The 16,791-nt window shown below is 32.0% G+C and overlaps 1 protein-coding gene across 6 annotated transcripts in view; it reads right to left on the bottom strand.

Annotated features, from left to right (window-relative positions):
- LOC122851904 (protein 5NUC-like) overlaps positions 1-16,791 on the bottom strand; it is a 36,042-nt gene that overhangs the window by 9,964 nt on the left and 9,287 nt on the right. For all 6 annotated transcript variants that reach the window (XR_006373753.1, XM_044151406.1, XM_044151405.1 and 3 more), the window contains exons 2-5: positions 8,852-9,009; positions 8,702-8,775; positions 7,869-8,633; positions 7,686-7,790 (exon numbers count right to left, since the gene is read on the bottom strand). Coding sequence is in view for 5 of the 6 variants with exons in the window: in XM_044151406.1 (XP_044007341.1) it covers positions 7,686-7,790; positions 7,869-8,633; positions 8,702-8,775; positions 8,852-9,009 (1,102 nt within the window). In the remaining variant the exon portion in view is untranslated. The remainder of the gene's footprint in view (positions 1-7,685; positions 7,791-7,868; positions 8,634-8,701; positions 8,776-8,851; positions 9,010-16,791) is intronic.

Here is a 16,791-nt window from a genome sequence, read left to right as displayed (position 1 = left end):
ACAAGAATAATTTATTTGTTGCAACAAGAAAACCACATAAAAAAGTTGGAACACAAACGTTGAGTCGTTGGATTAAATCCACCTTACTGGAAAGTGGTCTTGATACATCAAAATTTACAGCATACAGTACACGTCATGCTTCAACATCAACAGCTCATGACCAAGGTGTAAATATTGACTTGATATTAAAGACTGCTGGGTGGTCTAAAAGATCTCAAACTTTTGCAAGGTTTTACAACCATCCAATTGTTACAGATAAGGTATCATATGCAGTAGCAGTATCAAGTGAAAAAAAAAAAATAATAATAAATAAATAATTAAATAGATAAAATAAATAATAATGATGGTTTTGGGACAACAGATCAAGATCAAGATCACCAGGTAGCTGTTTAAAGTCAATTTATCAATAACTGAATTCGCTATTGATTATCAGCATAGGAAAAATGTTAATGTATTATTAATATTATTATTATTTTTATTATCTTATTTATTTTTCACAAAATTATCAGAATATTGAGGAAGAGGCGCGAAATACGATTACATGATTAAACGAACTTACCTGTAAGTGAAGTTCTATTATGATTGTATGAAGCGCCTCTTCCGAAAAGATCAGTCCCTCCCTGTGATATCTCACTCCCTATAATTATATTTACCCTTAATCCAATTTACAATAACACTTTAAATAAGAATGAAGATCGCTTGGCAAGATGTCGTATACATGCCAGTTATTTTAGGCTTTTGTGATGCGTGCGACGCATCTGTGACATATATAATGTATAATACTGTATAATTTAGTAGAATTCAAGTAGTAGATAATTTCCTGTATTGCCTACAAACCCATTCCTACCTTACCTTCCACCAGCCTATAAATTTAAGTTAAAAGTTGTGAGAGAGGAAAAAGGCCAACCACGAGATTATTCTAAATTCAACTTTTGTACTGCACGTCTGACCACGTTGTGGAAATTAATAAAGTATCGAATCTTAACCTGAAATTCATCGTCTGTTTAATTACAATTATTACATAGTAATTCAATATATATATTCACATAAGTACACGAGCAAAGTGCGTTAGCGCTTTACGGGCAACAACGGACCATCGGCGTATTAAAACCGCGAGTTCTGACACAACACTTTAAAACATGTGGTGCCATCGGTATAAAGTAGGAGTACTACCTGGTGATCTTTTCGGAAGAGGCGCTTCATACAATCATGATAGAACTTCACTTACAGGTAAGTTCGTTTAATCATGTAATTATTAACACAATTAAAAATTTAGTTGGATAGCTAATTTCAATTATCACTGACTTCAATCTTGTCAAATTATTATTTTATTTATTTGTTAAATGATTAATTCATTTATTTGTTAAATTATTAATTCATTTATTTGTTATATTAATAATTAATTTATTTGTTAGATTGTTATTAAATTTGAAGTTTAATATTTTAGCAAGACCAGTGACAAAAGAGAGATGTGTGAGCCACAAGATTGCAAAGGCAACTGATTTAAAAAAAAGGTCCAAGACGCTTACTCACCTCTCGGGCCTTAATATTAGAAAATTCTGAGAAAATCTTCGAAGGTTTCACAACGACGCCCAGGTAACTAAGTGTTGGTGTGAGCCTGAGAAAACTTTCCCAAATATAATTTTCACAAGGCACATTCTATTTTATTTTATTTTTCGTTGAGGACAGTGTTGCGTTTGAAGTCATCGGACTAATCCTGAATTTCCTCGAATTTGCAAAGTCTGCTTGCGGGGCACAAACTGCAAGTTCGAAGAATTAGTCGACATTGGCTCGTGCTGTCAAGGGATTAGGCACGGTAACTCAACACTATCCAAACATTAATTTTATTATACCTTTATATATATTTTTCTTTTTTATTTTACCATTTTGTATTTTACAAGTTTCTCTCTCAATTTTTATGAACAATAATATGCTTGGACAGCATATTATGTATTGAACAAAATCTCCGTGAAATATCAATGTGATAGAACCAGATGTTAAAAAATCTTTTATCAAAAATACAAGAATGGATTATTAAGAAGAATTATCAACCAAATTAACAAAGCAAATTTCTTCAGATGATGGTTTCCGGTTGATATTAATCAAAACAATAATTCTAGTAATACTAATTACTTACTGGATAATTAAATTAGAAGGCAATTATTTTTGTATAAGTGAAGCTCGTCTTGCTTTTGACTAAATGGAAGAGCAATCAAAGGACTAATTGAATCATTCATCAACAAGGATATCAAAAGAAGAAAAAAAATTCTTTTTTTCGACATTTGAACATCGAAATAGTATGGCAATCACACTTTTTCATCGGGTTGCAAATATTATAGATCCAGGTTTTAAAGGAGGAAATATACACGATGATGATGATATTTCTTCATATTTATTCAAATTTGGTAAAAAACTTGGACTTGATGAGAATAAATTGGCACAAAGTTTTGTTGACTAGAAAACAGTTAGTGGTATTTTTGGTAAAGAACACGTCCATCATTCTGTATCACCAAGTCCAGCTCAAAAATAGTGGCAAGCTATTCATGACAATACTAAAATTGATGAAATTGCTGTAGATATTCTTACTGTACCACCATTATCAGCAGCACTCTCAGGTTAGATCCATACTGCGAAGAGCTGGAATCAATCTTCATTTATTCAATCAGTCACACGTTTTACGAGTTCTTAAGAATGTTATAAAAACAAAACAAACTATACCAGAAGATACTGATTTGAACAGGTGGACGTTGATCCTGAAAATTTAATTGAAGATAATGAAACAATTACACCAACTGATGAAGAGCTGTTGCAAACTGATTGATGACTTCAACGAGTCTTGCTCAGTATTTTTTTTTCACTGGCTCAGCTGCAGTATTAAAATCATCACCAGAAAAAGAAGAAATGTTATAACTTATGAAGTAATTGTTCTAGAGAGTTTGTTCAGGGCTTAAAAGATGCGTCTATGAGATCACTATTGCACTTTATAAAAAAACATTTCTCCATAAATTTTGTTTTTTTTCAGAAAAACTCAAAATTAGTTTATTTTCTTTCTTCATTCGAAAAATTATAGAGTCGAAACTATTAGAGGTGGACTAAATGTTTCTTTTTCCGAAGAGTCAGTTGTATAAAAATAGGATCATAAAAAATAATTTTGCGCAAGAATAGATGCATCAATGACGGTTTTAAGGCAATTTTAGTGGATTCTCAAAAACTGCTACCTCGATAACTCTTCATAGAATTGTCGTAGTGTCTTTGTGTATGGCTTAAAAAGTGCATCTTCAAAGTCCTATATAAATCATAGTTTTCGAAAAAAAAGTAGAACTAATTAAGAATTAACTTTTTTAGTAAGTAATAAGTATTTGGAAGGCGCTTTTTTTAAGCCTACAACACTGAGAAAAAAAGTTGCTAAAAAATAGCAAAATTTTGCTTGAAAGTTTTAGGCTTTGATTTAAAAAAAACTGTATGACACATACCATTTATCGTTTGTTACAAAACATTGTCTGAATGATATAAACAAATTTTGTTTAATTCAAGATTTTTTGTTTCTTTTAACAAAACAATTATTATTTTTATTAAGTAATTTATTTATTCTTTCGAAAAGTATTTTGCCAAGAAGTTTATTTCTAAATATCAGAAATAATTTTTCACAGTGAAGATGGAGCAAAAATGGCCTGATCAAGATAGCATCTGTATATCTCTATTACATCCACGATAAAGAAAGTCTGATCCATTCTGGATCGAAACTTGATCAAGGTAAAAGTATTAAATTCATTTTTTTTTAAATATTTTTTTCTTAATCAAGTCTTGATTCAGAATGGATCAGGTTATCCCTATTACGGATGGAGTAAGGCTAACCAGATCCAAAATGGATGAAGAAAAAAGTATCAAAGTTTATATTCTATAAATTTGACAAATTGCCTGGTCAGGATAGCATCAGGCTATGTCTACTTCATCTTTAATAGGGATCGCCTGATCCATTCTGGATCAAGACTTGATCAAGCTAAAAGTATTGTAGCGTGTACAAATGTATAGATAATAAATATAAGTTTGAATGTGTATATCTATACTGGTGTGGGTGTCCGCGACACTAGTACGAGTAATTTCAGATGTTAAGGAGGTTATGCACAAATTACTCTTTTTTTTTTAAATATAATGAGAATGTTCTGAAATTTTGTACACAAGTAGATCTTTTCATTCTGAATACAACGGTATAATTATTTTCTTATGTTGATCGGTTAAATTTTTTGTAATTAATTATTAAAAATAATATTTAACATTGGCTCCCATGGAGATTTCAACCATTTTTTTCGGATAGAAAAAATGATGAAAAAGTCTTGAAAAAAATCACACATATACTAGAAACCGAGTTTTATTAATTGCGCGAAAAATTTTCATATGTTGATCGGTCAATTAATGAGAAATTAATTATAAACTTTACAAAAATTAGATGTGGCAACTTATGGCATGTTCAAACACACACACATACCCGCAATCCCATATATTGTATACGGAGCGCAGGCGCTTTTCACTTTATTTTTTTACAGTGTAGCCAGATTTCAGTTTTGTCTGTGACGTCAGAAGCGCCCCGCAACACCCGCAATGAATTTGTGCATAACCTCCTTAAGAGTATGTGTGTGTTGGAAAGAGAGAGCGGAGAGAGTAGTCATGATGGACGGAGATGTCTTCACTTCGGTGTTTTCCGGTACGCAGCTAAAAAGCCACCATAAGCAAAGCACGCCATAAAAGTAACTCAACAGATGAATTATAATTATTGTGATATCCACATTATATAATAATGAATTGTGTTGAAACTTTGCATCAAAATAGTATACTTCATTAAACATCATCTTATTAACTGTGATTATCAACTGTAAAATGAAGAGACTATCATCATGTATTTAACAAATTCGAAGTGGTTAAATTGGCAAGATTATACGCGCATATCTGGATGGTGTCTTCTTGGTGGATTCCACCTCCATTATATCTCCTCAACAACAACAATATCATCACCAATAACTTGGAGGTAAGACTGTATTTTTGAACATTATCTTGTGGAGGCAAAAACCAACACCATTATTTTCCATCACTGGGTCTGATCAACCTCAGTCATCATCATCACTAAGAACTTCAAGCAACAGGTGTAATAAAATAATTCACGTATGTGAGTGCGAGTATGTGTGTATTAACCTGGTCGAGTAAATTTAATGGAATAAATATTATCCTCGCCGTTATAATTATAGACTTGTTCGTACAAATTTATTTACATCACCCAGTCATTTTTTCAGGATATTGCTATATAATAATTATTAAATATTTTCAAATAATTCGTTTTTTTAAATATCATCATATAGCCTGAAATTCATTTTGAATTTCAATTTATAAAATTTAACTTTACAGTATTAAATTTATTTTTTCCTCAAATATTTTTATCTTGATCAAAACTCGATCCAGAATGGATCAGGCTATTCTTATTGAGGATGAGGTAGAGAAAGCCTGATAATTTCCTGACCAGGCAGTTTGTAAATTTTATTAGAATAAATTTAATACTTTTATCTTTATATCTTTAATTAATAATAAGCTAGATTTTTTACTTAGCTAGATTTTTTACTCAGCTACATTTTTTCCTTAGCTACATCTTTTCCTTAGCTAGATTCTTTACTTAGCTAGATTTTTTACTTAGCTTTAATTATAGCCAAACACACAATATCTACATATTTTTACCAGCTTAATTTTCTACTTAGCTAGATTTTTTACTTATAGCTGCAATTGTAGCCAAACAATCAATATCTAGCTCATTTTACTATCCAAATTCTTGGGTAAATTGTGAATAAAGAAAATATCTAAAATCAATTATAAGAAAATATAAGAATCAAACTTAAAGAAAAAATAGAAAAAAAATTCTAAGTCCCTTATTTTACTTTTGTTTGACTTGGTAAAACTAGCCAAAACTGAGAGAGCTAAAACTGAAAACCGAAGAGCCGTAGAATGGCATAAACCGTGACCCTCATCACGGGGGGGGGGGCAGGAGGTTCAATCTGAATTTACCTACGTATTTCAGAATGGACAAGGCTATGATTATCAAGGATAAAGTAGAGATAGCCTGATGCTATCCCAACTAAGCAATACCAAATTATAGTTTTGACAAGACTTCGTTAGTCCGGATCACCATATTTCATTTTTTTTCTATTCAATTTTTCATAATGATTTATGTATTTACTCTCCTCTATTTCTCAATATCATATATTTTTTTCAATTTTGAAAGACATGAGAATAAAAAGTTAGCACCAAATATCGAATGCCCTAATGGCTGCACGTGCTGAGTACTAGCGTTGTACTCCCGTTGCGAAGGGTTCGTTCCCCGGTCGTAGTAAAATTTAGTTAGGTAGATTATCAGTTAAGTCAGTTTTTATTGATAAAGATTATCCTTAAATGTTAGCAAAATGAAAGAGTTATGTATTCGAATTAAAAAAAAAATAAATTTGAAAATATTAATTTTTTTTTAGTTTTTGACAAAATCATGAATCCTAATCAAAGTTCGATCCAGAATCTGGATTTATTATGGATCATGTATCTTTACCACAGCCTGAACAGGTATCCTAATCTAATCCGGATCCGACACTTACGGAAAATCGATACATCCTGATCAAGTTTGGATCCAGAATCCGAATCCATTACAGATCATGTATCTTTACCACAGCCTCATCAGGTATCCTGATCCATTCTGCATTCAAATCTTACAAAAAAGCGTAACATTCTGATCAGATTTGAATCCAGTATCTGAATCCAGGCTGGATTTCAAATCAGGCAAGCCTAATCAGATCTTGATCCGAACCTGACTTGAATTTGATAACTCTCGATAGGATCATTATCGAGACTACATCATAGGCTTTAAAAAAGCGATTTCGAAAACTCTGGAGCCACGTCGCAGAAGAGAATGCTCTTAGACGAAATAGTTATTAATTTCTTGTTTTATTTTCATTTTTTTTTGTCGAATACCATTAGAAAAATAACTTTTTAACGCGGCTCTAGAGTCTTTAAAAATGCTTTTTTTACGCCTAAGATAAAGTCTCTACGATAATCCTATTAAGTATTATCGAATACAACGTTTTCTCACTATACGCTTTTCACACGATATGACACGATATCTCTGGATAGCATGATCGTAGCAAGGTCATGTTAGGCCTCAAAAAAACGTCACCTAAATACCTCCTCCCCACTTGTAGACGAAGAAATCTCAAAAAAAACGGTGATTTCTCTCGGTATGGATTGAGACTGCCAGCCGGTTGAAGACTACAAATACTCGAGCTACTTAGCCACTTGCAAGCTTATGACTTTTTTATGAAACTGACAAAAGTCATGATTATTTTTTCTATTAATTTTATAATTTGTTAAAGAGCGAAAATTTTTAGCGAACTCTGTAATTTTGAGTCGAGAACATGACAACATCATACGTTGGTGTATATAGTATATATGCTTGTGTGTTTAAGTTTTTACTTCAAACTTTAATTTTTTCGATTTTTAAGTTTTCAAAAAATCTCAAAGTGATAATTAGATAATTAATCTGCTTCGATATTTGAATTATGTCTGCCGGAATCGAGAAATTTCTTCAACATTAACTGAATTAAGATCTCAAGATTTTGCCCTGGCTTATAAAATCATAAAGTTGACAGATGATAATGATTTACCATGTCACTGGGAGTTCTATCAATCGATGATCTAATGCCTCCAGCATTTACAAAAGCAATTGGTGCATCAGTCCATCCATCGGTCTTAGAGTATTGGTTTGCGTGCTAAACATATTTATGATTAACTAAAATTTTTATACAGTGAATTTATTCTAAAAAATAGTTGAAAAAATATTAACATACATAGTTGACGATAGCATCCGTAATAAGATTACCGAAATTACACTCTTGTCTCCTGCAACTTTTACTATCTCCGTCAATTAAAACAGTTGTTGAACCGACTTCCTGTTTTGCTAAATCATCTAAAGCAGGTCGCCATTTTTCAAGTTCAGCCAAAACATCTTGTGCTTCTTTGATGCTACTGTCGAGTAGAATTGGATCACCAAAAATACTTTCGATAGCTCCATTGTGGTCAAAATCGATTGTGAGATTCTCCAAATATTTCGTGTAAGCATATGCTTGAACAACATAAGCTTTTTTACCACTTTCTTGCATTATTTCAGTAGGATAAAGTCCTTCTGGAATTTCAATGTCTGGATGTATTCCAGTATACAGAAAAGTATTCGTGTGTCCACCAATGACTAAATCAATCCCATCAACTTCAGCAGCAATTTTTTTGTCAACAGCAAAACCAGAGTGACCAACAGCAATTAAAATTTTTATTCCTTGAGATTGTAGTTTTTTTACTTCTTTCCGTATTTCTGTAATTTCATCGAGAAATTTAACGTTTCTTGAAAAAGAAATCAACTCCGTCTGTGGTGTGACATATCCAATGATACCAATTTTGTGACCTTTCACATTGAGAATAATACTTTTTTTTAACGGTGTAGCTGCCAATTCAGTTTCATTGGAAAGATCTAAATTGGCTGTTACAATAGGAAATGTTGCTTCTCTAATGAAAGGTACTAAACCATCTGGACCATCGTCAAATTCGTGATTCCCTAAAGACTGCAAGTTATTGATTTGGTATTTATTATGGCAAAATAAAAAGTGTATAAAATAGTGAAATAACTTACCATGGCATCTGGTTTGAGAATGTTCAAAAACTTTGATACAATCTTCCATTTGTGTACACTGAACCAAGCAGTACCTGCAGTAACATGACGAAGAAGAATAAAACAAAGAACATTACATGCACATACAAACTTCAAAAAAAAATCGATCACCTTGGTAGGTATCACCAGCATTGAGGAAAAGGGTTGGAATATTAGATGTCCGTGCTTCCCTTATCAAAGTTGCGAGGCGAGCGAAGCCACCGTAACATTTTCTTTCAGTTTCATTTGCTGTTTGGCATTCTGTAGCAATTGCCGATGTCTGTTCAAATCTGCTCAAAAGAAATACGTATGAATATTAAAAAGTCAGGAAAGCGTAAGCACTGTTTTTTGTCGGAATTCGACATGTGATGTCCGACAGAAGTTTCAGTTTTTTAAAAATTGCTCTAATGACAAATAGAAGGACGTCGGTGTTAACTTGATGAAATTTGCAAAAATTAAGAAGGCCTTTGGTCTAGAGGTTATGGTGTTCGCCCGGAAAGCAAAAGACTCAGGTTTGAATCCCAGCGGGGAGACTTCTTAATTTTTTCCAAGTTTCTGTTTTTTAAAAATGGCTGATGTTTTTATTCGATACACTGAGAGAAGTCTCAGATTTTGACAAGCGCGTGCCTTCTTCATCCAAGCAGCCTACTTGATCAGAGATGGCCTTCCACAAAAAAGGCTCTAGTAAGGCAAATGAAATTCGTGATTGAGATAAAAAAGTGTGCATCTTAAAATTAGAACTATTTTTATAAATATTCAATAATGTATGATTGAACTTGAGCATCTTCAATCAAGTAGGATAATGCATTAATGACGACTGACTAGGCGATACTACGGGTCATTGAAAGTAGTTCTGTATTATTCTCGATTGAATACTAATAGGATTTAAATAATATTTTTTATCTCGTTATTGTGTTTCTTATTTCTCGATAGATTCCAGAAGATATCCCACGTTAGGGGCCATCTTAAATACAAAAAAAAAACAAGTCAGATTCAATTCAGAAACACGTGACTGACGTAAAAACATTCAACGTTTTTAACCAGACGATCACTTTTTCTCTGAAGAACTGCTTCATTTATTTGATTGTTAGTGCAACTTGATTTTAAAAAATACTGTTTGTTATTATACTGGTGCATCCTATCATTTTTTGAATTGTTAATAGAATTCAGACAATACCCTACGTCAGCTGCCATATTGAATACAAAAGAATAGGTTGGATTCAATTCAGAAATCGGCGACTGACGTAAAAACATTCGACGTTTTTAACCAGATGGTCACTTCCTGTCCGAAGAAGTGCTTGATTCATAAGATTTAGGCCCAAACTAGATTTCAAGATATACCGTTTTCTAGTCTACGTTTGCATCCAAATATAATCTTAACTGTCATTAAATCCCGAGGGAAAGTCACTCTAAAATTTAGGGTACACCAGATTACAGATTACCGGTAATCATGCAATCTTTCTAATGATTACTCAAGATTACTTTTTTTTGTAATCACAAAGAATCCCAGTAATCTTTTATGATTACACTTAAAATTCAAATATTTTTAAAGACTTCCAATAGATTACACGAGATTATTGAAGATTACGCAAGATTACTCACGACCACACAATATTGATATTTAAGAGAGTGGAAAGTCATTCCAAAATTTAGTGTACACCAGATTACAGATTACCTTTTATCATGCAATATTCCTAATGATTACACAAGATTACTTTTTTTTTTTGGTAATCATAAAGATTCCCTGTAATTTTTCATGATTACACTTAAAATTCAAAGAAAAAAAAAAATATAATGAAAAACGAATAAAGAAAAAAAAAAATTAGTTTACTATACATGGGCATGTATACACGCGCATGCGCAATCTGAATACAGAGATGGAAAGATAACTAAGGTTTTCTGTAATCATATCAAGATTACAAGAAATTTACGCAGATTACAGATATACGACGTAAGATTACTGGTGATTACATAAAATTTTTTAAGATTATTATTGTTTATAAAAGATTACAAGAGTACTATAGATTACACGATTTATCCGTAATCATTTCTGTAAGATTACAAGAGATTATTGAAGATTCTTCTCCCGATGTACACCAGATTACACAAGTGACTTCCCCCTCGATATAGAGTAAAAAAAAATTTTCAAAACCTTTTGAAATTTTTTATTGACCCGCCCGAAAATTCCAAAAATTCGAAAAAAAGTAGAGAATGTGTCCTCGAGGGCATCCGAGTCCAACTTTTACGAAATTCCAATATTTTTTTTTTTCATATAGAATAAAAAAAAATTTTCAAAACCAGTTTTTTTTATTGACTTGGTCAAAAATTTCAAAAATTTGGAATTAAGTAGAGCATGATGTCACCGAGGGCATCCGAGTCCAACTTCAATTATTCATTTCATCTTCAATTATTTTCGCCATCTGTTTACGCATTTCTTTTGCGTTCGAAAAAAACAACATGTTATCCGTACTCGGATCATAGCCTAGCGCAATTGCTGTGGCAAATGCAGCAGAATACGCACCACTGCTGTAACCATCTGGTTGCCGTCTTACTTCCTTGAAAATTATTTGATCCTTACAAATGTTCGGATAACGCCTAGCTATGTATTTTTTTTCGACGTCTGATAGTTTTTCGTAACTATTTCTAAGAAGACTATCGTAAATTAAAATTTTTGATCAATTGTAGTACATGCATGCCTAATGTCGAAATTCAGGCGTACCACCCATGATTTGTATATCTTGATTAGTTTCAGAAGGCTGCACATACTCGACGCTCATGAACCAACAAACTGGATAGGTGTTTAGGTTAGAATTGTTTGACAAGATCATCAAAAAACATTGTATTGCATCATTAAATATATACTCTTTAGAATTAAGAATATTGTCAATAATTTTTTTCTTTTCTTTGCCTTTTATTATATTCTTTATAAAAATATTAAAACCGTTTGTTAATCTTTTTAACTCAGATTCGTAATGTGCAATTTTGTTTTTTCGATTTAAAATTTTTTGAAGGAATTACTTTAACAATGTCGTTATCATCTTTCAGTATACGTTTAGTACTTGTTTTACTAGAATTTTCTTTCGTATCTGCTGTATGCTGAGCTTGTATGACATACTCTGGATCTCTAATCGGCATATTTTTCGTATACCTTGGGTCAATCAGCTCCGGAAGAAGACAATCCATATAAAATTTTTCAAGTACAGGCTGTATGGTTGTCCAACAACTAGGATCTTCCATAACTTTTATATATTTCAAGTCATTTATTTCCATGTTTTCATAATCTTTGAAACCATTACTGTTTTTTTCCTACTTCAAAGTATACACCACGAAGTAACAATGTTTTTTTTTAGCTACATGCAATTGGCTTTGTACTTGAAAATAATAGTTATGATTTTTATTCATCTTATCAACGTTCTCTTTAACAAAGTCCATAAGAACTTTTGGGAGCTAATAATGCTTCTTTCACAGTTTTACCTATTGCAGTCGATGATGCAAAGCATTTAGCTTCAATGATACTACTTTATTTTCAATCAGACCATCTTATTCATTTAAATTCGAATTGGTTTTGATTTAGAACAGAACTTTTTCGGCATTTTCAGAATCTGATCCGTTCATGTCAGCAGTTTCGATTTTCCCATATGACAGTCTAACAATAATGGCAAGATTGTAACTTTTTTTTTTTTTTTTCCAAAAAATTGACGTAGAACACGTCGAAGGATAGACTTGATGAAACTTAGAAAAAATAAGGCTGTGGTGAGCAAATTTGAACCGACCGGGTTCGATTTGAAGTTTCTGGTTTTCAAAAATTTGTCAAAACGTGCTCCTAAAAAACGTTCAACGTTTTTTCAAATTTTTTTTCAAATGCGTTCCACATTTTTTGAAAAAAAAAAAAAGAGTTTTTCTAAGGTTCGTTCGTGGTTGGATAACTGTTACCTGACGGTTGTAATGTGCGCAAAAACAACCGTCTCTAATCGCGGTGTATAATGGTTATTCTAAGGTTATATGAACCGAAGACCAGTTTGCTGTAACCGTTATTTAACCGTTCAATAACTTCGGTTGGATTTCGGTTACTTCGAAGTTGCCGCAACGATATGACCTAATCAGTATCGTGGGTCGGAATCAGGTTATTCTGAGTTTTGAAGTTTTTATAGGGCTTGTTTGTGGTTGGATTACATCTGCTAATGTCAGACGACTTATCCCTGGTAGAAATATTTCTCCGCTATTACTCCGGCTTTCTCCGGCATTATTCCGTTAGTGGCTCATTTTCGGAGAAATTACTCCGGCATGGAATCGATGACGGAGAAAATATAATAGTTGTTATTAATAGATTATCTGTTTGACTATTTTTGAGTAGACAAACTAGAAGTATTGTTTTCATCGGTTGAATATTTTCATGATATGACAATCTATGTATTCTTTTGTGTTCTTTTGGTTCATGGAGAACCACATACAACTTCGCACATACACATGCTTAATTAAAAAAAAAAATTGTCAAGTTCACTCACACATTCATAATCAAACGCATTTTTGATCACCGCTTGTTATGGATATAGTTGTTCAAGGTTTCATTCCGCGGCGGACGGCTGCCGAGAAATACCACCTCCACTGCTCACCGTCACTACTTTCATATATGTGTAAGTGTACTATAGGAGTAGTGAGTAGTGACTATATAGTGGCGGTTGGTGACGGTGAGCAGTAGTAGAGTGGGTATAAGCAGAGTGAAGCCACCGAGGTTCCATTAGTCCAACATTTTGTGCTCGTCGTATGGAGTGGGTATTAGGGGGTTCCGTTACTTTCGAATCCATGATCAAAAACTTTATTTATTGAAACTACCACCACCATCAACCTCACCACCACCACTACCATCACCACGACTACAAAAACAACCGGTGAACCAACAAGACAAGTCATCATCACAAACAGTGACCCAACAATACAATTACAAAGAGTTCTTCAAAATCAAATGCAGCAACAAAATCAACAAAATGCATCATCATTACCACCATTCACACAGAAAATAATACAAAATAAACATCACCAGATATCATTGCAAAAAGATTTACAAAAACAATTCCCAGAAACACAATTAGTACTTCATGGTCATCTACTACAAAATAAATTGAAGTCACCATCATTTGAACAATTAACGAACGAAGGTCAATGGTATCATCAACAACAAATACAACAACAAATACAACAACAAATACAACAACAACAACAACAACCGTTACTATTACAACAAAATCAACGATATCAAGAATATCAACAATGGCAACAAAATAAATTCTTGAATACACAAATAACACAACTAATGAATCTAAATTTTCCACAACAATCACAATCATCATCATTCGAAAGTCAATATCAGCAAATAAGTTTTCCATTGTTTGACAATTATTAGCGGCAACCAAAACTAGGTCAGTTATTGCAACGAACACAAAAATTTAGCCAGAATGAATTGTATGAAAAACAACAACAACAACAACATTTATCAGCACCACACCAAAACATAAATCATCAACAGCAAACACAACGATATGACCACAATGACATTGAATATAAAGCCCACAAAATCAGTCAGTACAAACAATTTAAGACTGATCAATTATATCATGATCAGTGGATTGGTGGAACAGTACTGGAAAAAAAGTTTTGTACGAAAGCCGAAAGTAAAAAAAAATATCCTTTCACTTAGTTACGATACAGTAAAGAATATAATAGAATAAAAAATGAATTGAAGTAAGCCAAACATGTTTTTAATATTAAATATATTTCCAGTGTAAGAAATATTCATGGAAAAATATTAATATAAAATGTATTGGGTATAATTAAACAAAAGAAAAAAAAATTTGTTGTTAAAAAAATAATAATAGAAATAATAGAATAATAATAACAAATGTTTACTAGTTTGTAATTTTAAAACTCGTTATTAAAGGTTTATTGGTTGATTTAAAAATAGTCTAGGATAGTTTGCAGCTAGCTGGGTCTATCAAGCCAATTACGAACAAAGAACATCATGAGTTTTTCCAGTAGCAAATTTTTTAAAATCAAGTTTTTAGAGCAATCATCAGAATTAACATATTTGTAATTTTGAAACTTGTGAATATGGCTTTATTGGTGGATTTAAAAATAGTCTAGGCTAGTACTAAGCTAGCTGAGTCTATCGGCCTAATTACTCAAGAAAAGCATCCTGAATTTTTCCAGTAGAAAGGTTTTTAACATCAAGTTTTCAGAGCAATCATAAAAATTAACAAATTTGTATATTCGAAACTTGTAATTATGGGTCTATTGATGGATTTAAAAATAGTCTAGGCTACTTTACAGCTAGTCTATCAAGCCAATTACGAACAAAGAACATCAAGAGTTTTTCCAGTATAAAAGTTTTTAAAATCAAGTTTTTAGGGCAATCATCAGATTAAACATATTTTCATTTTTAAAACTTGTGATTATGAGTTTTTGGTGGATTTAAAATTAGTCTAGGCTAGTTTTCAGCTAGCTGAGTCTATCAGCCCAGCTACTCGAGGAAAACATCATACATTGTTCCAGTAGAAAATTTTTCAAAATCAAGTTTTCAGGGCAATCATCAGAATTAACATATTTTTATTTTTGTAAATCGTGATTACGGGTTTATTAGTGGATTTGAAAATGGTCTCAGTTGGTTCAAAGCTAGCTGAGTCTATTGAGTTAAGTGCTAGAGAAAAACTTCATGAATTTTTCCAGTAGAAAGTTTTTAAATATCAATGTTTGAAAGCAATCATAAGAATTAACATATTTTTATTTTTGAAACTCGTGATTATGGATTTATCGGTGGATTTAAAAATAGTCTAGGCTGGTTTAAAGCTAGCTGACTCTATTAATCCAATTATTAGAGAAAAACATCCTGAATTTTTTAGTAAATAAATAAATAAATAAATAAATGAATAAATAAAATTGTCAGTTGTTGAATGAATGAAGTCATTTTATCTACCAAATCAATTAATTATTTATACGTACACTTGATTTTTCCATTTTATCCATTATTTTGCTTCAAGGTTATTTTTTGTTTATAATTAGTTACAACAAATCAATTCAAATGAAAAAAATTAGGGTTTTTTCGCCTAAGAGTGCCCCACCCCTTGAAGAACTATTCCCTAAGGACTTTAAGTAGATAATCAAGTGTTCCTATTTACCATCATTCGATATAGTTGCGCACGCATTTGTGGCCATCTTGAGAAAAAAAAACTGTCAGAATCACCTGAATTGTTAAACAACCTTATCGTGTCATTTCTAATCGTATAAACTGTCAATTAAATACAATAAAACTTCGACATAATAATCAACTTATTAAATTATAATAACTTCAGTGTTTTCGTTGGCAATTTCTATCAACGAAAAAAGTTTTTTTTTCAATTTAACATAATTTAATTTAATTCGAGTGAAAAATAAACGATAATTGCATAATATTATTTGACATTTTTATGAGTACAATATATATTCCCGTTGATAGGTTTTTTAGGTGGTATTAGTTAAGGGGACATGGAATTGATTGCATATGATGACAGCTGCAGGATGTTTTCAAAGAACCAACAAACAATGGTATAATTCATGTAATTGATAAAAAAAAAATCGAGTAAGTGCACTAAAAAAAACTAACTATTAACTATTAACTATTAACCGCTATTAACCTTTATTAACTATTTTTGATTTTTTCGGTTCCGAACCACCAACTTCGCTGACCATCTATTCAACAAATTAAAAATCGTCATTTTCGGTTTTTTCGGTTCCGAACCACCAACTCCGCTGACCATCTATTCAGCAATTTAAAAATCGTCATTTTCAGTTTTTCGGGTTTTTATGATTAGTATGATATCTGAAAATATTGAATATTGTATAAGGAATATCTGGTAGAAATATTTCTCCACCTTTCTCAGGCATTACTCAGGCTTTCTTCGGCATTACTCTGTTTTTGGCCCATTTCCGGAAAAATTACTCTGGCATGACGTTGGTGATATTCAGTGAACAATTATTCTAAAATTGATGTTCTTTTGGTTCATGAAGAACCACATACAACCTCGCACATACACATGCTTTAT

The sequence above is a fragment of the Aphidius gifuensis genome, linkage group LG3 (assembly GCF_014905175.1).
Source record: "Aphidius gifuensis isolate YNYX2018 linkage group LG3, ASM1490517v1, whole genome shotgun sequence".
NCBI classification, from domain to species: Eukaryota; Metazoa; Arthropoda; class Insecta; order Hymenoptera; family Braconidae; genus Aphidius; species Aphidius gifuensis.
The sequence above is the reverse complement of the archived record's forward strand: the minus strand, read 5'-3'. Positions and strand labels throughout refer to the sequence as shown.